Source organism: Fukomys damarensis, unplaced genomic scaffold (genome assembly GCF_012274545.1).
Source record: "Fukomys damarensis isolate Sample0158 unplaced genomic scaffold, DMR_v1.0_HiC HiC_scaffold_7, whole genome shotgun sequence".
NCBI lineage: Eukaryota > Metazoa > Chordata > Mammalia > Rodentia > Bathyergidae > Fukomys > Fukomys damarensis.
The window spans coordinates 25852580-25877717 of record NW_022900919.1 but is presented as its reverse complement, the minus strand read 5'-3'; the positions used below and the strand labels follow the sequence as shown (position 1 = coordinate 25877717).

The 25138-nt window shown below is 50.2% G+C and overlaps 1 protein-coding gene across 1 annotated transcript; it reads right to left on the bottom strand.

The window, feature by feature from the left end:
* Positions 1 to 1104: 1104 nt before the first annotated feature.
* On the bottom strand, positions 1105 to 4662 carry Cd93 (CD93 molecule). Its single transcript, XM_010608249.2, has 2 exons — positions 2315 to 4662; positions 1105 to 2127 (listed from the first exon to the last, which is right to left on the bottom strand). Exons 1-2 carry the CDS (start codon positions 4252 to 4254, stop codon positions 2103 to 2105), a joined length of 1965 nt encoding a protein of 654 aa, XP_010606551.1. The 5' UTR covers positions 4255 to 4662; the 3' UTR covers positions 1105 to 2102.
* Positions 4663 to 25138: the final 20476 nt, after the last annotated feature.

Genomic DNA, 25138 nt, shown 5'->3' with positions numbered 1-25138 from the left:
TGCCTTCCTTATTTGTCCTCATCCCCTAAGCTCCCCCATGCTGAGGTCAGGGCATCCTAGGGATGAAGCCACATGTTGCTACCAACAGGAGAATTTGAATACAGAGACCACAAAAAAGGGCTGGGCAGTGTGAGACGTAAAGAGGACCTGCAAGTGACCCCCACGGGGTCAGTGCAGAGTGTGCACAGCTCACAGGAAGAGGACCTCCTCCACCCCAAGTGCCAGGGCAGAAGCGTGGAGGCCCGGGGACATAAGTGTCATGCTCACATGTATTTCTCTCAAGCGCATGTCTTTAAAATCTCTCAATGGTCACTGATGGTTTATGTGCAAAAGACAGCCAGTCTCAATAAATTGCCAAGAGTCCTGGGCCATAGAGTTTCTTGACAAATGGATAAGCCTTGAGTCCCTGGAGAGTTAAAAACCAGCCTGTGATTCCAGCATTCTGGGAGGCTGAGGGAGGCTGAGGCAGGAGGATGGCAAATTTAAGCCCAGCCTGGGAAACTTAGTGACTTAATGAGACCCTGTCTCAGACAAAAAAAACAAACAAACAAAAAAAAAAAACTCAATAAAAAGGTCCTGGGTTTAACCCCAAATATCATCAAAAATTTTTTAGTTAAAGTTTAAAAAGATAAAAACCAGAATTCCAACTGAAACCTGGAGGGCATGAGATGACTAAAAAGCAGAAGTTGCCAGCACCCACTAAGCTTGCGCGGCCCCCATCTTGCCTGTGTCTCCCTCAGTTTGGACTTCCCACATTTCAGCACTGACAAAGGATGTTAACTTAGTTCTGAAAGCTACGTCCCAGTGGTCACTGTCCACCCCAGCCCCAGGGTGGCAACTCTGGGGAGAGACACATGTAAAACAGGAACTGCAGGGGGCATGGCTTGGAGCCCAGATCTGGAAGTCTTGGAGGAAACCTGTGCCTTCCTCTCATAGCAAGGGCCTGAAGGGGCTCCAGCCTTGCTCAGGCAACTTCTCAGGGGCTTTCCAGTCAAGGTGAACTGAGGCGGAGAGCGCTATACCCAAGCAGAGATCTTTGTAAACATGTGTGTCAGGTACAATGTCCTCAAGCAGAGAAAGTGTTACAAAAGGTGTTAATTATTCTCTCTTCCCCTCTCCCTTCCCTTCCCAATGGCTAACTAAGGCGAAGAGAGAAAAGGGGGACCCTGAGCATCCTATAGGATTGAGCCCCAACAGATACAAGTTCTCCTGTGACCGGTGCTGAAATGCTTTAACAGCACAGTTTCCCAGACCCTCCTGCCATCCCCTCAACCACCCTTGATCTGGAGGAGCAGCGGAAGCCACAGCAGGGCCACATGGGGATGTGGCCAGAGTTGCCCAGGCTCTTTGAGCATGTTCAGCATGTTCACCTTCATCTGTGCAGATGAAGCAAGCCCTGCCCAGCCCTTAGGTCTTATGCCTACACCAAAGCCCTCCACTCCTTCAAGCAATTTTTCTCATATTTTTCCAACTTCACTTGCAAATAAACCCAAGACAGCAGGAAACTTAAGAACCAGAGGATGTGGGTCTATACTTCCCGGTGATCCTACTTCCTGCCATTCTGAAGGCTTCCGCAGCAGCAAGAGGCTGAGCAGGGAAGCGCAGATCCAGATGGGGAGAGATGGTTCCAGTCTGAGCAAGTTCCTTTGGCAGCACAGAGCTTCTCATACAGTCAGATCATCAAAGGACCCAGCTGGAGAGGCACAAACCCATCAATGCTAACAGCACCAGCCGCTGCATTCCACACTAAAGGAGAGGAAAGGGCAGGGCACAAAAGGATCCCTTGGCACTGAGTCCTGGCCTGACCAGAACCAGGGAAGAAAGGAAGTCAGCTGCATTTAAATTTGAAAAGAGGAAGCTCGTGGGAACCCTTAGTGTTCACAAAGTCCCCACAGTGGTGGGAACACACGGATTCCATTGCAAAAAATATCACCCACATGGAGAAAATACCTTTTGCATCCCAAGTTGAGGGCCCTTAAGGGGAAAGCATGCCAACGTGTGCTAAGGTTCCAGTCCAGGCTTCAGAGGGTGTGACTTCCCCTGTGCTCCGAGGGTGGTGGCATGGTGGCAGCTGACTGAACTTGTCCCGGGCCACTTCCCTTTCAGCAGTCTGACCCAGGTGTCGGACTATGGAAACAAAAGGTGACAGACAGTGTCGACAGTGCCTTGTCCTGTCTACATCCTGACCCTGGACCCCACACTCACTGTGCCCCATGCCACAGACATCCACTCTGCTGGGTACAGCAGTGTCTCTCCTGCCTCTGCCTCCCAGTCAGCATCTGCCCCGCCACCCCTGCACCCTCGGTCCCCTCACCTGTACTGATTCTCTTGGCTCTCGGCCGGCTCAGGGACCCAGGCGTAACTGTCGGCTGCATTCTGCGGCTTCTTCTCCTTCATTTCCCGCTTGGCTCTTCGCTTGCGACAGACCAGGAGCCCCAGGGCCAGGGCCAGCAGGAGGGAGATGGCCACCACCGTGCCAAGGATGTAGAATAGCAGCAGCCTCTGCCCGTCCTCACCATCCTCGCTTGGAGCAGCCACAGAGTCCTCTTCCATTGGCTTGCTATGGCCAGCAGCAGCTTTGGACAGGGGGGTGCCCTGCCTTGTCTCAAGGCCAGGACTCCCTTTAGGAGATGACACTTCAGGGTGGGCAGAGGTGGTGGGGATATCTGAGGTCAAGGAGGACCTTCCGGTGGAGAGTGTCCCTGTGGAGAAACTCTCGGAGCCCCTGGCTGTATCGGGTATGGTGGGAGATATGGTGGTGGGAAGCACCATGCCTCCCTTCTTGCCATCTTGCTGGTCCTCCGGCAGAAGCCCAGCCAAGGACACTGTGGACACAGGGTCTTGGACACAGGAGAGCCCATCGGGGGCCAGCTGTGAGCCTACCAGGCAGCCACAGTGGAAGGAGCCCTGCACGTTGGAGCACAGGCCTGGGCAGGGGCTGCCCATGGGGTCTGCACACTCATCCTTGTCCTCACACTGGGTGGCATCCTCCCCAGACAGGACATAGCCAGGCTGGCAGGAGCAATAGAAGGAGCCAGCAGTATTAGTACAGCTCTGGGCACAGGGTGCAGGGTCGAGAGCACACTCATCCACATCTACACAGGCCTCCTCCCCAGGGCCACCAGGCATGTAGCCCGGCCAGCACTCACAGAGGAAGCCCCCAGCTGTATTGACACAGTCCTGGGCACAAGGTGTATCCTGGCACTCGTCCACGTCTACACAGCCCTGCTGGCTTGCATTCAGCTGGTAGCCACGGGGGCAGTGGCACGTGTAGCTGTCCTCATAGGGCCTGGAGATGCAGGTGGCCTTCCCCTTGCAGGGGCTAGAGCTGCACGGGTTTCTAGAGATGCAGGACACCAGGTCGTCCCGCAGCCGGAAGCCAGGCGGGCAGCCACAGCGGAAGGAGCCAGCACCCCCCTCGAAGCAGTCCTGTTCACAGCCCCCGTTGTTGAAGGTGCACCCCAACTCAGGGTTGATGCACAGGGGTCCACTGATGCCCCAGTCGAACACCTCAGTCACCTTCTCCCTGCACAGCAGTTCATAGCCCTGATTCTCAGCCCCGGCTTCGCAGGCCACACTGGCCAAAGAACCAAAGGGCACAGCATCCAGTGAGGAGGCGGTGGCTCTGAAAGGGGTGCTGTAGTTCACCTGGCCTGGGCCCCCAAGGGCCAGGGGCTGGCACATGCCTTTGAAGCTGAACTTGCACACAAACCCCTCAGTGTTGCTTCCTGGGTTGCCTAAGGATCCGCAGGGACCCTCAGACCACTTGGGGAGGCGGTCTGGGTGGGGGGTCTGGGACAGGTCCAGTAGCAGGCCCACACAGCGCCTGGAGACGCAGGAGCTCTTCATTTCTCTGTGCCAGTTTGCATACTCTGTGTCCTCCCCACCACCCACCCAGCTAAAGCCTTTCAGTGGCAGCTCAGGGTCCAAGCACTTGCCCTTCTCCCTCTGGAGCCCCACCCAGAACTTGCCCATCCTCGCTGCCAGGGGTGCCCTCGACTTCAGGAGCTGAGCCAAGGCGCGCTGAATAAATCGGGCCTCCTCCTCGCTCTTCACCGTGGCCAGGTTGCCCCCATTCTGGCTACAGAGGCCCTGGGCTTCGGCCGCGCTCAGCCTGCCCCAGTGGGCTGTGTAGCAGGCGGTCCCTCCACACACCACAGCCTCCACTGCGTCAGCCTCTGTGGTGTGGGTGGCAGCCCCCGCCCAGGGCTGGCCCAGGAGTAGCAGAAGAAGCAGGTCCCTGGGGCTGGCCATTCTGCCTCTGAGTCCCCCTCGCAGGAGGCCAGAAGCCCCACAGTGACTGCAGTGACGACAGGAGCCTGGACCCCAGCTCCCAGCTGTGCTCCCGGGGGCGCGCCCCAGCAGCTCTAACACGGAGTCTGCTGCTGCTCGCGCCGCCCTGACCCAAGGCGCATCCTGTGCCTCCTACTTCTTGTTTCTCACCGGATGCCGTGGCTTCCTGCAGTGAATAGCTTTCCAATGCCTGCCGCTTTCATGGACTCTGTTGTTCCTAAAAGGGGCCAGATCATGGAGCAGGGTCTCTGGCCCAAGCTGTGGAAAAGCTGTGATCTGGGACGGCAAGCACAGCTCAGAGAGATATGCCAGCTGCTTGATTTGGACTGAGGAAATGAAGTGGCAGCCTAGAGAGCAGGCAGAGTCTTCAGGAACTGAATGGAATCCCTCAGTAACCCTTCACAAAATTCCACTCTGGTTTGCAAACAACCAAAGAGGAAAAAAGAAAGAAAAAAAAAAAAAAAAAACTCTGAGGCTTGAGACACAAGGGTGTGGATGGTTATAATTTTCAGCCTTTTTTAGAAGCAAGCTGGATTTTTCCTTCCCCTATCTCATGTTCCCCGCTGGCTTTGGCTTTGGGAGTCCTTTTTCTTTCAGTGCCCCCATGATGAACTTTAAATAGATAGGCAGTTTTTAAATAGGATCTGGGCCGTGGGAATGTATGAGATTCTAACACAATGCCAACCTCCTCAAGAACATTTAACCAAATTGAATGAAATTTGGCAGTTTTTAGGGTCTCATCATACAAATAATTGCATGGTGAAGTGGCAGGGTCATAAGAAAGGACCAGAAACAAAAGAAAACAAAAATGTTTCTGGTTCTCATGGCTACGAGCTTGTGTGCCTTTTCCGATAGCTCAGAGTTCAAAACAGGGATGAGACACAGAGATTGGAGATCTGGACTGGGGTCCACTTACCCATCCATCCATCCATCCATCCATCCATCCATCCACATACCTATCCATCTACTTGTCCGCCTATCCACCTGTCAACCTGACAATATCTGTTCCTCCTTTGTGCTGGGTTAGGCCCTGGATTCCAGGGAGGAATCTCATCTTTGGGATCCTTGAAGTCTTTTAGGATGGACAAATTTGAACAGCCACAGCAATGATCTGCTTCGCTGCAGCCAACCCAAGGTTGAGTTCAGGGTGCTGTGATTTGATGGGGGTAGGCAGTTTGGAAAGTCTCTGGATGAGACAGGCACTGAAGCTAGGATCTAAAGGAGAAATAGCTAAGAGGTAAATGGGAGAACATTCAACAGCATGGACGAAGGGTTTTCGATGTGGAGCCTGGGGGATAGGAGAGAGGATGCAGAGGAAGGTGGACCCTGTGAGTCCAAATGATGAGGCACTTTGACATACATGAGGCAAAACTGAGGGGCAGATGCTAGAGCTGTGTGTTGTGAGCAGTCAGCAGATCTGGCACTGCCTGGGGACTCAGCAGGCAGTTGCTGGTTTCCAACTCCACAAGGGGCAACCTGGCTTTGGACTGGGGATGGGAGATCTGAGAGATGTTGAGACTGCAGATCAGACTGTCTTTGACATTGAGTGGGGTGAGCTTAGGAAATAGGGGCATAAAAGGATTTCAGGACTTGTGCTTTTGTTGCTAAGAGCTGGGCGGCGACTGCTCAAGGCTCAGAGCCTCTGGCCCCTCTCCTCATAACCTCATGACTCTCAGTTCACCCTCAGAGTAGGGAAAGTAGCAAGATTCAAGGCAACCTGGGAAGGCTGATGTCCCTGGCTCCAGGCCACCGTAGTTGCCTGTGCCTTGGGGCTTGGTGGAGGTCAGTACTGATCACCCCCTCGACTATCTGCAGGTAAGTGACTTCTTGATATCTATGAAATAAATCCACTAGCTGTGGCCTTGGGTTGCAACATGAGCTGGGGTCTACTTGGCCTTTCTTCTGGTCTAGGCACTGCCTGTGCGGCCCAGCACCAATATCTCAGGGAACCCACCACCCTACAGCAGTCCCCAATAACCGCATTGTGGGTGCTTCAGGGGACAGATGGAATGATGGCTTCTGCTTGTGAGCCCCTCTGCCTCCAGATCTTTACTATTCTCTCCAGCTGTTTGTTCTTCATCTTCTGCATAGGATCTTTCAAATCCACTACTTTTCACTTGACATGTGAAAGAAAAAGAAACAATAAACTAGAAGCAAGTAAGCTTTTGTATTCATCCACTAACCTGGAAAGTGTCTGTAAAACACATGCAATAAGAAAGGCCGGCACTGGGGATCTTGGTTTTCCCTTTATTGTTGTTTGCCAGAGGTCAGCCAATCACTTTTCTCCTGCATCTGTAAATAAGGAGCCGGATACGTCTTTTTTTTTTCTTTTATTGAGTTTATTGGTACATTTTAGGTATACAGTACAATTACATTCATTACTGGGATCTTGTACCTTTACATGACAGGTCTTCGTTCTCATTTTTCCCCTTGTCCCTGCCCTCCTTTCACCCCCTCCTCCCCTCCCCATTTATAAACACTTTATTTCCATTTTTTCATTTTCTCATATTTTTTTCTTTTCCCTTATTACCTTTCCCCTACCCTTCCCACTTTCCCTACACCTTTAGCCCTTTTCTTCCTATTTCACATTGTCAGTTATCTCACTAGGATCATATGTACTATTATGGTTTTTCACACCAGAGAAACTATTCGGTATTTACTCATGTGTGACTTATTTATTTCACTTAGGAATATATCCTCAATATGGGGAGCTGGATACTTCTTGATCTCACATCAACCACAGTGAGATTGAGCTTCCCTCTCCCTCTGGAATCAGGGAGAAAGCAGCTGGCCAGGGGTGACTGCATGGCGTATGTCACCAAGCTCTGCCCAACCCAGCAGCCCATGTGTCACACTCCCCACGCACTGCCTGTGGAGTCCCAGTGCAGCCTTTCCTCCTGCTGGAAATACCTGTCTTCTCACTTCTAGCCCCTACCCTTCCCCAACTCTGATCTCCCAGCCTTAAAGAAGGTGGCAGAGGTCACACAGGGCTCAGTGAAGCCGGAGAACTTGCTTTTCCTGGGTGGGCTATGGCTGAGGGATTTACCAAGAACTTAAGGAACCTTGATCAAACCTTGCCAAGGACCGATTCATAAATGACAAGACTCTGTATCCCTGAGACCAGAAAATCCTTTCTCAGGCCTTCAAAGGGCAGCCATTTCAGATGTTCTGAAACAGTCTTGGCCAAACAGCTCAGGACATGCAGAACCACTGCCCCAGATCACCTGCTTCTGCTCTGGAGTCGCACCGTGCACCCAGAACACACTGAAATTGCCTTATAGACAGCACATCATGCAGGAGTGGAGAGTTCTCAAAAGTGGGGATGGTCTGATTTGGGCTATCTGTGGTATCCGTGGGCAGATTAACCATTTTGTGGATCATTCCTTACATTGAGGGTTAAAGTTTGAGGAAGGATATTTACAAAGCAGCCTGCCCATGTCCCAGTTCCCATGGTGCACACAGAGCACCTCCTGTGCCCATGGTCTGCACAGGAGAGAGGTGTGGGTGGTGATCATCATGTCGGGGAGGAGGCCCAAGAGTATCAGGGAAGGGCTGGCCATGGGCCACCCTCTGGGGGAGCAAATATTGCAGCTAGCTAAGTTGGTTAGAAATTATTACAAAACAATTAGACAAATCTGGGCCCTCAGCATAGAAAAAAACCAAAAGCACATTCACTGGTTAGCATTATATAGAAAAAAGAGGTACTACTTCCCCTAGGGATGAATAGCAGTGACTGATATTCTAAATAGACATCATTCTCCCTAGCTCATTCCCTTTGCATAAATACCTTCCTTATACATGACTTATTTTCCCATTTGAACTTCATTTAGTTGATATTACCTGGGCAACTGTACTTATATCTTATTGGTTGGTCATGGTTTTGTTCTACCTCATGCTCACCTTGTAATTTTCCACTGGGTCTTATAGTTTTGACCCACTTTGTACCAACCTCACCTCATGGCTTTGTCCCATAAACACCTTTGAAAAGCCAGGTGGGTGGACAACCCATTTTTCCAGTCCCACTTCTGTCTCTCTTAGTCAGAGCTATCTTTCTCTCAATAAAACTTTCCTACTCTTAACCTCTGATGTTCCTAGAATTCATTCTTTGATTTTAGAGAACACAAACTCACATTTCAGGTATCTAGTAGGTCTAGGAGTTACATCTCTTCCCCCTGTATCACAAAGGGCAGGTCCCAAAGGTGAGGCAGGTATTTGGGAACCAGGTGGTTAGGCTGACCCAGAGGAGGACCTCTGCGGGCCACCAGGATGGTGGCGGAACTTGAGGCCAGCTCAGGCAAGACACAGGAGATGTGGGTAATACCAGCAGAGGGTTTCATCTACAGAGAATTTAAAACTGATGAAAGATTAATTTATCTTTTCACTTTTTGCCAAGTCCTAGCAATTTTAAACAAGGTCAATGAAAAGATCGTTTTCCATCAGGAAGCACTGTTGTTGGTCTAAGTTCTGAACAGCTGTGTCACCACCATTGTTTCAACAGTACATAGGCAAGCCTCAGATTAGTACACTGTAGTTCCTGACTCTAGAAGCTACTGCTCAGATATTAATTTGGAGAAGTCTTAGCTGTGGGATAGGTCTAGCCTGCAAGGACTGAACTAACACATAGCCAGGGCTCCTCTCTGCCCTGGTGTCTGTAAAAGGGACAGCAGCATTGCTGGCAGGCACAGGCAGGGAAATCATGGCTGTTAGGTGTTTGCGTAGACGAGAGGAGGAGCAGGTTCTTTTGCTCAGGCATAGGTGGTCATCTCATCACACTCCTCAGAGTTCAGGGTTTTGGAGCATAGTTACCATGCCCGAGCTTGTAACATCAAAAGGACACTGCTCCAGAAGCCGGCTTCTTCAGTGAATGCGTGTCTTTGAAAAGACCTTGTATGTTCTCCCCTGCCCTGCTATGGCCCTGGAGGTGCTGCCAGGAAGAAGACTTGAGAACTTGGTATTAAGGGATTTCTTCCTGGTTGGGTCTGGACCCAGCACCTCTCCAAGCCATCGTGGGGTCAGAGCCCTGAGTTCACCTATTCCTGTCTCTATGGTGGAGCCACAATAAACAGCAATGGAGAGGGGAAGGAACATAACAGAAGTTGAGCCCCTCTGATGGTCACCTTAAGGACCCAAGGAGGTCCTGACTTCCTCTGTGAGTTCCAGTGCTGCTAAACTAAACTGCAGCAGGCAAATTAACAAGAGAAAAGCTGGCAGGGGATTCATTACCAGGCACCTGTGTGCAGGGGGCACAAAATCAGGAAGAAGCCACAGAAGAGCTTAAATACTCTTTTCCTAGTAGGAGGAAATGGGGGCTGGGAAACTGAGAGGAGCAGTGATGATTTTAGGGAGATAAAGGGGCCTTGGAGACAGGAATTGGCTCATAAAAGATTTTCTTTGGAATTTGAATGAGCCCAGGACTCCCAATTCCTCAGGACAAAGTATGTGATGCATCCTTATGTCATTTCTATGTGACATTTCAGCGGGAGATGGAAGGCACTGGGGCTCAGGTAGATAAGGGAACCAAGGTAAAGTCTCTCCCAGATCCATGGCCTCTGGAACCCTAAAGTTAAACCCATGGCCTACCAGGAGGATGTACTTGGGATGTTGTTTTAAGTCCCAACAGTGACCACTTGAAGTCTTTGTGTTTAGAGTTGAAGTCAGGGAGGAGATGTGAGACCTGATGTATACACTCATAGTTTGAGCATTGAGGTACTTAACTGAATTTGAAAAACATTTTCCAAAATGAACTTTTCTCTTGCTTTCGTTGTTTGGGTGACCACTCAAGAACAAAATGAGAAACATCACTCTTATTGATTATGGCATATTATTTCTGAAAGCACCTTCTTGTAGAGATGTGGGCTTTGGCAAAGCCACTCGTGGACATGTTCCTCACACCAGGTGGCCTGTGCCTGTGCTGGATTGAAGACACAGAAGACATCATGCTGGGTTCAAATCCCACCCACTCACTTACTGGCAGAGTGACCTTGGCAAGCTGCTGAGCCACTCTGCTCCTGGCTGTGCTCTCCCACAAATAGCCACTATTTCCTTAGTTGTCTGTGCATCCAGGACTTTGTGAAAGGGCTTGGACCTGAGATACACCCAGAAAAGTGCTGATGACCATATCACAGGAGCCCTCAGAGGCTGAGGCCACTCTGCCTCTGCAGCCTAAACCGTGGCAGTGAGTGCATTTGCTGACTCTGGGCTGGGCTTAACCCCTTTACCTGTGGGACCTTGATTTCCTAGTTTATCAAATGGGGAGAAGAGGAGTCACAGTGCCATTGTGCAGAGGGAAGGATTGCACGAAATGAGGCCCACAGCAGCCATGAGTAGAGGGTAGTCACTCCTCTGCAGCCACCAGTAGACAGCAGTCAGTATCACTCCAATGACAGTGAAGAAGAGATGAGGCAATCATCTTATCTCTGGGCCTCATCCTCAACCAGGCAAAACCAAAAATCAGTAAGAGTCCTACTGCCTTTGCTGGTGACATGCAGATTTCACTCTTCAAAACCTTCTCCTACTTCTGAGTCTTTGCATCCTTGGCTAATAAACATTCTCCTTAGAGAATTATCAATTTTTCCCCACTTAGTACATAGTCTCCTAACATAATTTACCAGGCAGAGTATTTGTAGAAAACTTGCCTGGACAGTGTGTTGTTTTGAAGGCTAAATTGTATTCACCTTTTGCCAACTGGCATTGATAACAGAGGCCATGCACCAGCCTTTGGACAGAGATGGATCACAAAGAGGAAGGCGCTGTCAGCAGGATTGCTCCTCCAGTGACAGCTCTGCCTGAAACACAGGGTATAAATCATGCTCCTGTGGCGGATACAGGGGATTTGCAGTTCCATTTTACATTTACAGATTCTTGGTGGTTCCGGAACCTGTCCTAGGAATTTGTTTCTATTTAGGCAACAGTATTTGATAGAAATAAAAGAGAAGCTTTAGACCTATCAGGCCAAAATAAGATTCTCCAGAAAAATGAGAACAATGATGTAGTGATAATTCCAAAAGAAGCCATGCAGGCAAAACAGAGAGAACTGCTCTCTGGGAAAAGTTCAGTTTTCTTTGAGAAACTGGCTGAGGAATCTCAGACCCCCTGAGATTTGGTGTCTGGAGAACAGACACCACAGGGGTAGTGCAAGGTACCTGCGCCATGTCAGGCCCACACCTAGCATCCTGGGCAGTGTAGGACCACTCTTTCTGGTTGGCAATTCCCGGGATCCTAAAAAGTGGCGTCGCAGCCCAGTCCCAAGGTCAGGGCTGCTGCCTGTGCTCACCTGGCTTGGTGGGCAGCTCCAAGCTCAGCTGACCCAGATGCCAGATGTTCCTTCTGCAGTTGTGATTGCAGTAAAATGTGCCATCACCTTGCACCTACCCTCTGTCCTCCCTGGGCCTCCAGGGTGCCGCACCCACCAGAGGTGTCAGGATTCTCAGGATGACTAGTAAAGCACTTGGCAAGGCACACACTTAGTCAGCGGTTGCCATAATCAGCAAGTACACACAGCCTCCTTCACCACATGACATGCCTAATGGTCACGAGAGTGTTTGCCCTCTTGGTCTCCTTGGAAGGAGAAAATCTCTCACATGACCTCAGTCAGCATCCCTGACCCAGATACAGAGCTGCACGCACTCAGAGAAGGGCAATGCATTTGCTCCAGGAACCGGGCTGCAGGAACAATGTGTTACACAGGGCCTGTCAGGGCACAGGCACTGGGGTTTGCTGTCCAACAAGGCATCAGGACCTTGGCTGAGCCAGGTGGGAGTGTTCCCTACTCAGATTCTGAGTCTGGGTTGCATTCTGAGGCTCTCCACTGGGTGCCCACTGGGTGATGCCTTTATGGCAGCTACTGGGTCCCAGGGACATTGGCACTTGGTCTGGGATGAGCTGGTCTGAGGCACTTCCAGCTCTATATGGGTCAGGCTTCACTGGTTTGGATATGGTTTGTGTGCTGGGAGCCTGGTCCTCAGCGTGACCCCTCTGGGAGGTCTAGGAGGACCTACGATCTGGGTCCTAGCAGAAGGAAATTGGATGGTGGCCACCTTGGTGACCAAGTGACAGGCAGGATTCAATCTGTAGAGTGGAGCATCTTGAGTCTCTCTCTCTCTCTCTCTCTCTCTCTCTCTCTCTCTCGCTCCTTCCCTCATATTCTCTCTCATGCTTTCTTTGCCATACTGTGACAAGCCAGGGACCCTCACAATGTGTGACCACCATTCTGCTGGGTCTAGCCACAGAGTCAAACCTCTTTTCTGGACATGTGGCCCAGAGTCCAGAGTATTGAGTGTGTACAGCAGACTCTTGTGGACTGCTCCCCTACAGGAACCCTGCAGCTCAGAGACAAGACTCCAAGGTTCCCCCATCTGAAGCCATCACTTGGGCCCAGGGGAAGACATGCTATGTATGGAGCCCACCACACCAGCCGGGCCCTCAGGTGCAGGCCACATCAGAGATGGGCTGGTCTCAGCACAGGGGCTCCGCAAGCAGCCACACATGGAGTGACCTGGGTGCTGTGGCTGATCCAGCTGCTCTCAGTGTGCTGGTCTTGCTGACTCTCCTGGGCTTCTCCATGGACACCTGGGATTCTCTCCATGGTCCTGGGTTGGAAGAGCAAAGCCCAGCCACAGACAAGGCACCTGGGAGTCCTCATCCCTGGTCTTGTGCCTGGTGACTTCAGCAGAAGAACTCAGCCCTCTGGGTCCTTTATGTCCCTCTGGAAGAACCACAGAGATGCAGGCCAGGGAAGCAGGATGGGGATACCCAGGGACATGCAGCCTCATTATGAACCCTGCACCATCTTCCCTGAGCAGAAGATGAAGAGCATGGTGCTCACTGCTCCTCAGTGCTGGCCACCAGGACTGGGTCCAGCCTGTCACTTTGGAAATAAACTAGGATTCTTATTGATATGTTTTGTTCTTTTGTATGACTTCCTCTATCCTGGCTTCCTTTGTCCCATCTCCTGGGAAGAGTACAAGGTATCAGGAGAGGTGGCGGGACACCAGGAGACAGAGCCAGCCCTGGGTAGCTCTGGAGGTTGTGGGCTGGGCTGGGGGTGGGGGGCAGCCCCGGAGTGGGATGAGGGAGAGGGTCCTCAGGACCTTGGAATCCCCATTGCCATGATATTCTCTTGACAGTGAGACAGATGCCTTGGTCCTCAGTGCCAACAAAAGCAGTTCCACTGAGGAAAATCAGAGCAGTGGCCGTAGGTGACCACATCTGGCTGATTCAGCTACCAGAATCACTTCACTGGCCACTGTGTTTTATCACCCAGGTTGACTTCCCACAGCAGCTTCTGGCTGGGCCTGGGTTTCTTCAGTACATACCACAGGAGGATCCCCAGAGGACACTGTCCTTGGGGCTCCCCTCGCCCTCATCCTCCTTTTCCCATTCTCTCTAGAAGATGGGCAAAGGGCCTGGCCAAGTCTTGGGGGGACAGAATGACACTCTTCCAGGCCTCACTGGAACTCGGCATCTCTCCAGCCAGCTGTCACCCTAGCGATAAGAGATGAGTAGCAGTGAAACCACGTGATAGCTCTGCATATCGCCTCCTCCCCAGGGCGAGGGTCCCAGCATCTCACCCTTCAGCACTGACTGCTAGACCTGCACAGTGCACCTGAATGTTTCAACCAATCCATCCGTGCTTGAACAGTGTGAGGTTTCAAAGGAAGACCTGGATTTCCAGCTTCATTGAGGAAATCCAAGTACCCAGCCCCACTGCCCCACTCTGATGCAGTGCTCAGCTGCCACAATACACCCTTCCCAGGCTAGGAGGCCATGCTGGAGACCTCAGTCACTAACATGGAGTCAGGAGCCCATGCCTCCTCCCAGAGCCTGGGGCCTGGGCCCAGCCAGGGTTGGGCACATGGCCCACCGCACATAGTCCTTGTTACTATACCCTGTGGGTTCCCAGTGCTTGTCTCATGGCTGTCCTCCTTAGTCTCTCAAGGAGCTTTGTTGTACACAGGATGCCAGTGGCTTCAGGAGAAGCTAGGCCACTGTGTGATGATGAAGTGGCAAGTGTGAGCCCTTCAGGGCTCGTCCACCCCACACCTGACCTATGTGCTAGGAAGGAAGGCCTGGGGTTCTGGGAAAGTCCCTGCCCTTGGGAAGCAATGGAGCTGTGGTCATCTGTCCTTTGAGTGACTGCACTTTGGCCAGGGCCAGGTATAACACCGAAGAGGCAAAGTAAGGAGGCTGGGCCTCAGGGACTCTTGGAACCCAAAGTCGCTCCGCAGGACTTCTGTGATGTTATTACTGTTCTTCACTGTCTTGGTGTCTTACACTTCCACTATTTCTAGGAGCCCACAGAAGCCTCCACACTTCCAAACCCTAATATCTGCCATGATACAAGAGCTAGCCTGGAAGTTCCTGCAGTTTTTGTGCAGATCATGTATACCACGATGGTCCCAGGCTACGCTGGGCTCAGTACAGGCAGAAAGAGGGCAGAGAAGATTCCAGGTTACCACTAAGGGACAGGGCAGCTTCCCTTGCTATGTGTGGCTGGGTGGAGAGATGTGTGGCTGCTCACATCTGCAGAAACCCCACACTGGGGCTTCGAGCTGCTGAAAAGGCTGCCTTGTTCCCACTCCTGGGAGTCAGGAGCAGCAGTGCACAGGTGGAGTCTTGGGCAAACTGCCTGGGCATCAAGCCCTGGTGTCCAGCCCACGCCCACCACCATCACCATCTCTTTCCCAGGGAATAAAGGGGGAAATGTTCCAACTCGCAGAGCTGCTCCAGGTCTGCACTGGGAGCAAGCTGCACCCCTGCCTGGGGGATAAAACGTGGCCTTGCTCATCCCCCACGCGGCTCCCAAAGGATGGGAGCTACAGGGCAGGGACCATCACCCTACCCGAATCATTCTGCAGGAGCGTGTATGATACCATTCATCTCTTCTTTGTTAAAAGCAGAAGTGGTTTGGGTGTGGCAGTAATTTAGCCCTGAGCTCAGAAACATGGCCAATTCTCAGCAGTCATGTTACCACACTACTTCCACAGAATTCAATAAAACCAGCAGTGCCCACTCTGCCCAGTACTGCAGATCAGGTGTGGAGGAAAGCTCCCCCGGGAGCTCTGAGCTGTCACCCACAAGTCAACCCCAATGGGGGAAGGCTTTGGCCAGGGACCTCCTCCTGCTCAATTCAAGGTTTCATTTTCTACAAAGCCCCAACCTGATTCTTAAGGACACAGACAGAGGAGACAAGGGACAAACTGAAGCCCTCTGACACTGGCAGGCTCCCCTGCTCCTAGGCCAGCTGGCTCACAGGGCTGTATGGAGCAGAGTCCACAGCCACCTGGCTTCTCACCTCCCTGCTTCTCCACACACTGTATCTCTTCCTTTCAGCTCCAATGGCCTTGAGCTGTCGGCACAGAGCCCCTCCACTGCCCTGGGGCCAGGGCCATCTTCAGCCTCCATAACAGACTGCTCTCCCTTGCTGGGGGCTTCCTGCTTATAATTCATTCCCTGGCCCCTACATGACCTCATCCACTCCCCAAACCTGCTGATGCCCTGTGTCACAGACTCTCAAATGTGCCTGTCTTCACCTCACCTGTGCCTTCAGTGCCAAGCACCACACCCAGCCATCTGCTTTCCCTCCTCAGCATCACCAAGACCCAAATCACATTCATGGTGTCCCCACCATACACCAGTATCTTAAGCTGTCCTCCCTCTACCTGCCTGGCTACCTGCCAGGCCCTTTTCCCAGGCCCACATGGACCCTGCTTGGGGTTCTGATGGGACTCTCCTGCAGCTTCTGCTCTCTCTTCTCCATGCTATATTGGGGATGATATGGAACAAGAAACTGATCACTCTCCCACAAGCACTCATGACATTAATATGCCCATCGCTCACGGATAAAAGTAAAGCCTGCTGTGGCCTGGTCAAGTACAGTACCTGGCTCCTTCCCTATTTCCATTTCCCTGTTCCCGAGCCACAGTGGGGTCCCAACACCCCACCACAGGGCCTTTGCTTTGCTGTGTGCAAGGTCATACATATGGGTGCACACACACATGCGTACCCCAGACACTGGGAACTCTCCAGACCCCAGACACCAGGGTAAAGCGCTGCATCTTGCTGGGGAGGATGCCCTTCCACAGCTGTCCATGCAGCAGCCCCTTTAGCTGCTCTTTGTTTCCAGAACCTGACAGGTCTGTAACTGATACATGCACTTGATCCCCGTACACTGTTGCACACCAGCTGCAAACGTCTCTCTTGTCCATTACCAGCACCCTGTGCCTGCAACAGGAGCAGGTGATCAGTAAGTGTTTGGTCCCAGCCACACAAGGAAATTACAGAGGATGACAAACTTCAGTGCCATACCCATGCTAGACCAAGAAAATGAGCTTCACTTGTGCCAAATTCCCCTTGTCACCTGCCCAGGCAGGTCACAGGGCTGGGAACATGGTGATTCTGCAACCCACCCTCCCCAGACGCCCTCAAGATAAACACACCAAGCCTGTGCCTACACTCCTACACTTTCATCTTACCCGCAGCAGGTGTGAGTCTGGGATGAGGCCCCTGGCTGGAACAAGATGCCCTGAGCTGAGCTTACAGCCACAGGAACAAAAGTTCCCAAATCACTTTCCTACTTCGTCCTATTCACCCTCTTCCCAATCCCCCAGACAGGCCCTCTTATGACACACACGGATGAAGTTACAACAGTCTGCTTGGGTGGGGGGTCTTCCAGAGCCACCCCAGAGGTCTAAGAGGGAGAAGGCTCAGTGACAGAGGCACATGGGAACCAGGCTTCCTGCCCATGGACTGAGCTGCATCCTGGGTCCCTTTCATTCTGCTACTTGCATCTTCTGGGGCGGGGCACCTGCTGGACCCTCTGGCCTCCAGCGCACAGAGGGAGTTCTGCTTGTGTTCCTGCCAGCAGCCATTGTGAACTCTTTCACCTCTGATTCTTTAAGACCACCTGATAAGTCCCCTTGCATAATTATATACATTTCCTTATGCTTTCTGTTGTTGGTTCTGCCCTCTAGAAAACTCCAACTAATATACCTGAGGAGCCCCTGGCCATGGAGCCTGTCAGGAAAATCAGCCTGCAGCCTGGTCTTCATCCAGGGTAATCTGACTCTACTCACACACAAACCTGCCTGTCCACAGCTGCTGATTCACAGAGGCTAAAAACTAGAAACCATGGCTCACATGTACTATGAGATGCCGCCCAGTAATAAAGAACACACCATCAATCTGCATGTGGAGCTGGACCAAGCTCTAGGACATTACGCTGAGAGAAGCCGTTGGCTGCCCAGGTTACATGTGGTTCCAGTCACAAGAGAACCTTGAGGTGATAAATTAGAGCGACAGAGAGCAGATTAATGGTTGCCGGGGCTAAGATGTGGGGAGGGAACCAGACAAGTGATGTGGCCAGAAAGGGCCACAGGAAGCACTGATGGGGACAGAGGTGTCTTTGCTGCATCAAAGTCCCTGTCCCAGCGTCGATGTTATCCTAGTTCTGTAAGATGTTACCTGCCTAACGGGGTCAAAGGGCACCTGAGATCTTCCTCATAAACTGTATATGAATCTACAAAATAAAGTTTTGTGTTTTAAAAGAACCAGAGGGCAGCATGGGGCCCACATCTATCCACACATGCATAAGAAATACATGAAGCTAGTCTGTCCTCGGCCAGCTAGCTTCAGGGAAGCCAAGCTCCATGCCACATCCTAGCAGCCTCATGAGCCACCAGCAGCATCCACACCACACTTTTCTAACCAAAATAAGTGTTGTCTCATGGCCCCACCAGGCTGCCATCTCTGTGGGACTGAAGCTACAGGGCCTGGGAGGGAGGGGACCGGCTCTATGTGTGGGAGGTGCAGGGAGCCATCTCGTGTGGCTTTGAGAACCCCAAAGGGATGGTGGGCAACAACCTGTCTGCTTCTCTAAGGTGATGCTATTCTTCTGCAGGAATCTGGTCAAATAGGAATGCACTGCAGGGCCAAACAACCCAGCTCTCATCCTAACATCAGAAAGTGCAGATGTCTCCCATAAGTGGCCACATAGCAGATGCCTTCAGCATAGTGGGCAGCTACTTAAATTTCTTAGAAGCAGCCACAGGCAATAAGAAACAAGAATGGCTGTGTTTCAATAAAACTTTATTTATAAATCTGGGCTATTATTACAGTTTGCAAGGTTTGCCAGCCCAGAACCACCCAGGGGCCATGATAACTGGGAAGTTAGTGACAATGACCATACACAGGACAGCTTGACTCTGAGTAAAACCCAGCCACTGTCTCCAAATCTTATTTTATCCCAAATCTTTTGTCCATCTTTGGTCTGTCTCTGGGTAGAAGGCCACTGGAGAAACAAGCAGCAGAACTTGGAGGCCACCTTCAGCACTGAGTTTCTTGGCTGCTGCAGACAAAGACCTTGGGAAATGACTCAAATGCCAGGAAGGAAGCCTTAAAAAAAAGGAGCTCGTTTAAAACAAGGACAAAACATAATAAGCAGCGGGCTAAAATAACAAGGAAGGCTGTGACATCAGCACGTTTTTCCCACTGATGATGCCAACTCCCACCCAGAGCAGACCTTGTGGACTCTGCGGTGGAGGGGTGGCAGGTAGACAGGTGGAGATCTGTCTGGGAAGGGAACCAAGGAACCCTGCGTGCACTCACAGCCTCCTGCTGTGGAGATGTAACTCACATCCAGGGCTGGCACGAATCACTACCTCCACTAGTGATGTGACCAGCTTCCACATGGAGACCAGGTCATTGCTCTGCCCTGGATGCCCCCATGTCCCCCACAAACACCATTACCCTTGAGTAACGGCTCCTGCATGGGCCAGCATAGATGATGATCCCAGCACAAGACCTACAGGTAGGGCCTCGATGTCCAGGGTCTCCCGCTCCTGCTCCCTGTGAGGTATAATGGCTCACTCACAGCTCACTCACAGCTCTTGCTGAGCAGCCACTGTGTGACTACACCGGATTTTAAGCTCTGTCTTCCTGTGGATGAGATTTTGGACAGTGTCTCGACTCATCCGTGTGAGACAGAAGGGCAATGGGGAGGCCACACCCAGCTCTGTCGTCTGTGTTTTTTGGAAGTTTGTTGTGAGAGATGGGGTGCATCCCTGTGAGTCACCCTGATTTTCTCCTCAAGCATGAGCTCCCCATGTGAGCCAGGGAGATCTGTGCCCAGGGACATCCTGCATGCCAGGGCTCCCTGCTTGTGGGAGGCAGACAGGGGGTGACAGGTGCATGTTCCATCCCTTGCTCATTGCCTGGACCAGCCCTGCATCCTTGCATATTTTTAAAACCCTCCAGGGCCCACCTCACATTCCTCCATTCAAGCCTTTTCCTGCACTCTGAAGGCCTCGCTGGGTTCAGGACACAGTACCAGCACTGCCCTCCAGGAGCTCCGAGACAGGTTCAAACCAACATTCACTTGCAGGGACGCAATGAGGGCTATGTGAATAGGGTCTGAAAACAGGGAGAGTGAGCAGGAGGTGAGGCCAGGAGAGGCTCAGGGATCTATACAGGCTGCCAGCATCCTGCAGTAGTGGACCAGGATGAGATGACCCCAGAAATCTGCTTATTTAGGGTGAGAGGTAGCAGGCGTCCCCTTTGGAAGAGGAATGGAGTGGAAGCCCCTTTTATTCAAATGCTGAGCCATTCATATGCCCAATAAGAGGGTACTTGTGTGTTTGGTGTCAGGGGGTTCATGAGGGGGACCCAGCCAGGCCTATGTTAAACAGGGAGTGACATTGCCTGATATCCTGTTCTTCCACCACTAACCTACCCACACTTGCCTGGCACCCCCAGAAGCACCCATGTGCCCCAAGGTCTGATCCTTGATAGGAATATAGATACAAATGGAGGCGTTTTCTAGAAGTGGCCAATTTACCCCAGTCCTTAAAGAGGAACCTCTGACTCAGTTTCCTGTAAGCTCACATGGTGCAGCACTGTGGGCAGACTTTGAAGGGTTTTCCAGGGCATGGTCCCCAGGGTTAGGCTTTATGGGGGTCCTCCTGACCCCCAGCCACACACCCAACAAGCAGGGTCCTGGAGGCTCCTATAGCAGCTGCTGGGAGCTACATGTTTCCTGCCTAGGTTCTGAGAAATCATCTAGTTTTAAAGCCTGGTTATTAGTGTGGTGTGATCTGGGCGGGTACAGCAGAGTTCACCCCCAGGTCCCCAGGGTCCCTTTGGAGGCCTGCCCCAGAGGGGAATCCCCACACATCCCTCTCCCAGTGCCTCTTCCAGCATAATCATGGCCATATATGTGCAGCTTTGTCCTGTAGCTCTGTCACTTAGAAGTCAGCCTTGGGGACCATTCCTTATCCACAGTGCAGCCTGACACTTTTCCAAGTTTGTATCAGTGACCCGTCATTTGTGTTCCTTGCCCAGGGTCTGAGACTGAACTGACCACTTTACTTAAGGGAAATGGGAGTGGACTGTCTACTTTCCTTTTGAGATCCCAGTGTTTTTCTTATAGAAATGTAATACATCTCTATGTTGGCCTGGTGGGAGGTGTGTGTGTGTGTGTGTGTGTGTGTGTGTGTGTGTGTGTGTGTGAATTTTTTGCTATTTGTCTTTTTGGGGGAGGGTTTTTTTTTGAGACAGGGTGTTATTATGTAGTCCAGACTAACCCTGAACTAGTGATCCTCCTCCCTCAGCCTTCCCAGTTCTGGGATTACAGGTGTGAACCACCACACCTGGCTGCCATTTATCTTTTGACTTCACTTATAGTATGTTTTTGTTTCCATTCTATCTGATTAAACTTACTACCTTGTGTGCTTGAAGAGGGCTTTTTTTCTCATTCTTATTTTTTTAAGTTAGCGTCCATGTTTTCTTTTAGTAGTTCTACAATATTACTTTTTACCTAAATATTTGTTACATCTGGAGTTTATTTTGATCAGTGGGGTGAATTAGAAAGCTAAATCAATTTTTCCCAGGTGCTAATTAAAGGATTCAAACTTGCTATTCTGTTGATTTTAATTACCATACTCTCCTTTTTATACACTAAGTTCTGCTACTATTTGGGTCTATTATTTAGATTCTTTTACTGCCCTTACTGACCATCCATGCTCCAAAAAGCCAAAAGGCTGGGACTTCTGTGGATATCTTATAATGTCCCAAAATGCCTGAATTTTAAATATTTGAAATAGCATATCTAAATTTTTCTGATATCTCATTTTTCCTTTGTGTTACATCACCAAAGAAATTCCAATGATAAAAACAGCTTATCTGCAGAGTCCTCAACTTCAAAGGGGCTTGTGACCCTGAAAACCCCTCACTGATGGAAAACACCATAGGCTGAGTGCATTGAATGCATTGCCTTACTCAGATCACATCTCAGAAGCCCAGGGACCTGAGTGCCCTGTCCTTTCCCTCGAGACCACGTGGGTGACAGGAGGTGGGACTCAAGGCCTCTGCCCTGCATTGCAAGAGGCAGGATGGAGTCCCTGTCACCAGCCAGGTACAGTTTCTTCCAAAGGTGTTCAAGTTCACACCACTGTCAGGCCTGTCTGTACTTGAAACTGAACTAGTTATTTAGACCAGAAGGAGGGTGTGGATTAACTTGGGAAGTGTCCAACGCATCCAACTCTACAGTGATTTTCCATCTAGTGACCACCTTGTGCTTCTTTCTCTCTGTTGTAGGAAAACATACTTGTTTATTTGTATCATCATCTGGTTTTTCTTTAAATCCTTTTTTAAAAACAGTTGTCATTGGTGGACTACTTCTAACTGTTTCTTCTGACCGGCTTGGTGTTCGCAGAGGAAGGATTCCTTGCCCAAGGGGTTGATGCCCAGGCACCAGATCACACTGCTCCTTGTTTTCTTGTGCTTTCTCAGATGACCATTTGTTCTCTTCTGTGTCATAACTTCCATCTGCAAAGCATGACAACTATCCTTCCTCTGCTACCTTTGTAAGCTCAGTATTTTCCCTCTGGCGAAGTGCATAAAATAGTGCATCCAGAAATGTATATAATGCACCATCTTCTGACATCCATAAGGGAGGATTTTAGGAGAATATCCCTAGCCTTTCCCCATTGCATTTTTGTCAAAAATAGTTTTATCATGTTGGGAAAGCAAATATCTATTCTTGTTTGAATGTTTTTTATTTGTTCTTTTTCTTTTTTTTTTTTTTTTTTTTTTTTTTTTTTTTTTTTTTTTTTTGAGACAGGGTCTCGCAGTGTTTTTCCTGTGCTCAACTGACTGTCCTGCCTCAGGCTTTCAGGCAACCTGGGCTATAGGCATAAACCACCTTGCCTGGCTTGATGTTTAAAATCAAATGTGTGTCAAATATTGGACATTCCTCGTGGGCTTTTACAGCCATGACCAGGCCTCCCTTCCTCCTTGACTTAGTAGGAGCTATGCTGGAGCCAGACCCAGGCCCTTCCATGTGGGTCTCCACCTCCACCGGTGCCATGGACAGGGCTGAGAATGACTCAGCCCCCTGCACAGATTTGCCCTCGGCCTTGGGACTAGGGATCCCTTGAGAGGCAAACAGCCCAACTCACAGTCCTGTAAAGCCTCAGGGAGAACAGGCTGGTGGAACAGGCTCAGCCACCACAGACTCAGAAAGAGCACATTTGTCCCTCTTCCCCTGCTCCCTGACAGCCGCTCCTTGAGAAGTCACCTGACTGACAGACCTCCCTTGGGCTCGGTTCCCAGGGAATGCACTGAAGTCTGGTGAATATTGAGAGTCACGAGATGATGACTGGCTTCCCTGTAGGCCCAGGACAGAGCCTTGCCCTGAACTTCTGATAGCCTGAGCCTGGGCCCTATGCGGAAGGTGGCCCTGGTCTTCCTGTAGCCTTGAATCTGGGGGAGGGGATGTTCCTGCCATTTAGGGAAGTAGGGAGATCCTGGAGGAAGCTGAGCACTGGACACACGCAAAGCTCCCTGTTCCTGTGCTTGCGATGGGACAGACGGGCCAAACCTTGATAAAAGGCTCCATCTCCACCCACAGGGTTAAAGACAGCAGCCACATTTAATCACAGGAAGAAAGAAGAAATCTGCTCCCCAGTTCTTCTGAGAAGGTAACCCCATCCTTTGTTGACCTTTGTAACTTTTGTTCTGCCGTGATGATGTGATCTTTGGTAAACCATTTTGTGGCTTGGAATTTTAATTTTTTTGTAACAGACATTTTCAAATCCATGTAGAAGACAAGGGAATAATACAATAATAATTGATAGCATAATGATCTCCTGTGCCCACCACCCAGCTTGGGTCATTTCACCATGAAGCCAATCATGTTTCATCTGCAGCTCCTAGAATATCCTCCCTCCAGAAACTGTTCTGGGAAACAAACCAGCAAAACTAATGATCGGACACTGCAAAAGGTAGCTCTGGTGGCCAATGTTTCCAGGCCTAGGTTCAGGCCCTAAGTCCTCAACCACAAGGAAACAAATTCTGCCAGTAAGGGTGGAGGTGGAGACCATCCAGGCACTGCTGTGGGACTGTGGCCCAAGCAGGGGATGGCCAAGCAGGGGCAAGAAAAAACAGGTACATCATGGGCAGCTATCACCTGGGACTCATCACCCAGGGAGACATAACTAAGAACTAGCACTCCTGTCTTTGGAAAATTCTAGGAGTCTTAAAATAAATGAATAAAGATGACTAGGACAAAATGAAGGACCTGTTATTTTCTATATCAGTTGTATTTTAGGGCAAACAAATAGTTGATGAAACCAGTTTTCTTTCTCTGAAAATATGCCAGCTAATAAGTGAGATAGTAATAATAGATTTAAAATATCACTGTTGTGTTAGTTACTTTTCTCTCATTGCTGAGACAAAATACCCAAAATCCAAAGTTAAAGGGGAAAGGGCTTATTTAGCTCACAGTCTGCAGAAGTTTCAGTCCATAACTGGCTGGCTCCAAGGCAGGGTGGTACATGGCAGAAAGGTAGCAGTTCACAGTGGTGGAAGACAGCAGAAGTAAGCAAGCAAAGGAATTTAACACAATCTTCTGCCCCTTTTATTTTATCCATACTACCAACACTAGGGCTGTGCCAAACCAATCAGTGCACTGGTTTAGTAATCACACTCCCTTAATCCCAGCATCACACACATCAGCCACCTCTGAGAAAGCTCTACAACTGCATGAGGCTTTGGAGGGCCATTTAAATACAAGCCGTAACTGTGTTGATTCCTTTGATACAGTAATGGCTGCATGGAGGTTGCTAAAGAAAGAAGAGACATACTGTATGTCACAACCTGTTTAGAGATGCCCACCTCTGCGTGTCAGATGACATCAACCACAGTTAGTTGAGCCCCACTGAGCTTGGAGACCCAGTTACCAATCCTCAGATGGCCCAGGAGACGGAGGACACAGAGATACCATCAGCAAGATCCAGGCTGGGATGCTCTACAGGACAAGTGACTGACTTTCTTAGCTCTGCAGGACAAATGACTGACTTTTTTAGCTGGAGGAAAGAGGATGGGGACAGAGGAACTTCAGACCAAAATGGTTCAAGAGACATTGAATTTATCACAGTTTCACACTTAATTTGGATCTTGATTCAAACAGACAAGTTATAAAAATTGTTCATAGAAAAATCTGGATAATATGAACTCTAATTGAATATTTGATGATTTTTTTTTAGTAATGTTAATACTGTTGGCTATGTTTTTAAGAATTTTTTACTTGAGGGGATATTTTCTAAAACATTTGCAAATGAATTATTATTGTGTCTGGGATTTGTTTCCAAGCAGCCAGCTGGGGGTAGCGAGGTGTACATGAAATTAGATTTGCTAAAAGTTGAACTGATTGAGGCTGGGTGATGGGTGAAGAGTATTAAATTATTTATTCTTACTGCAGTATCCCCTGGACTTTCTGTAGGTGTTTGAAAATGCCCATTTAAAGTTAAAACACTGGCAAAGCGCACCCTTTTAGTGACTGCTCCTTTCT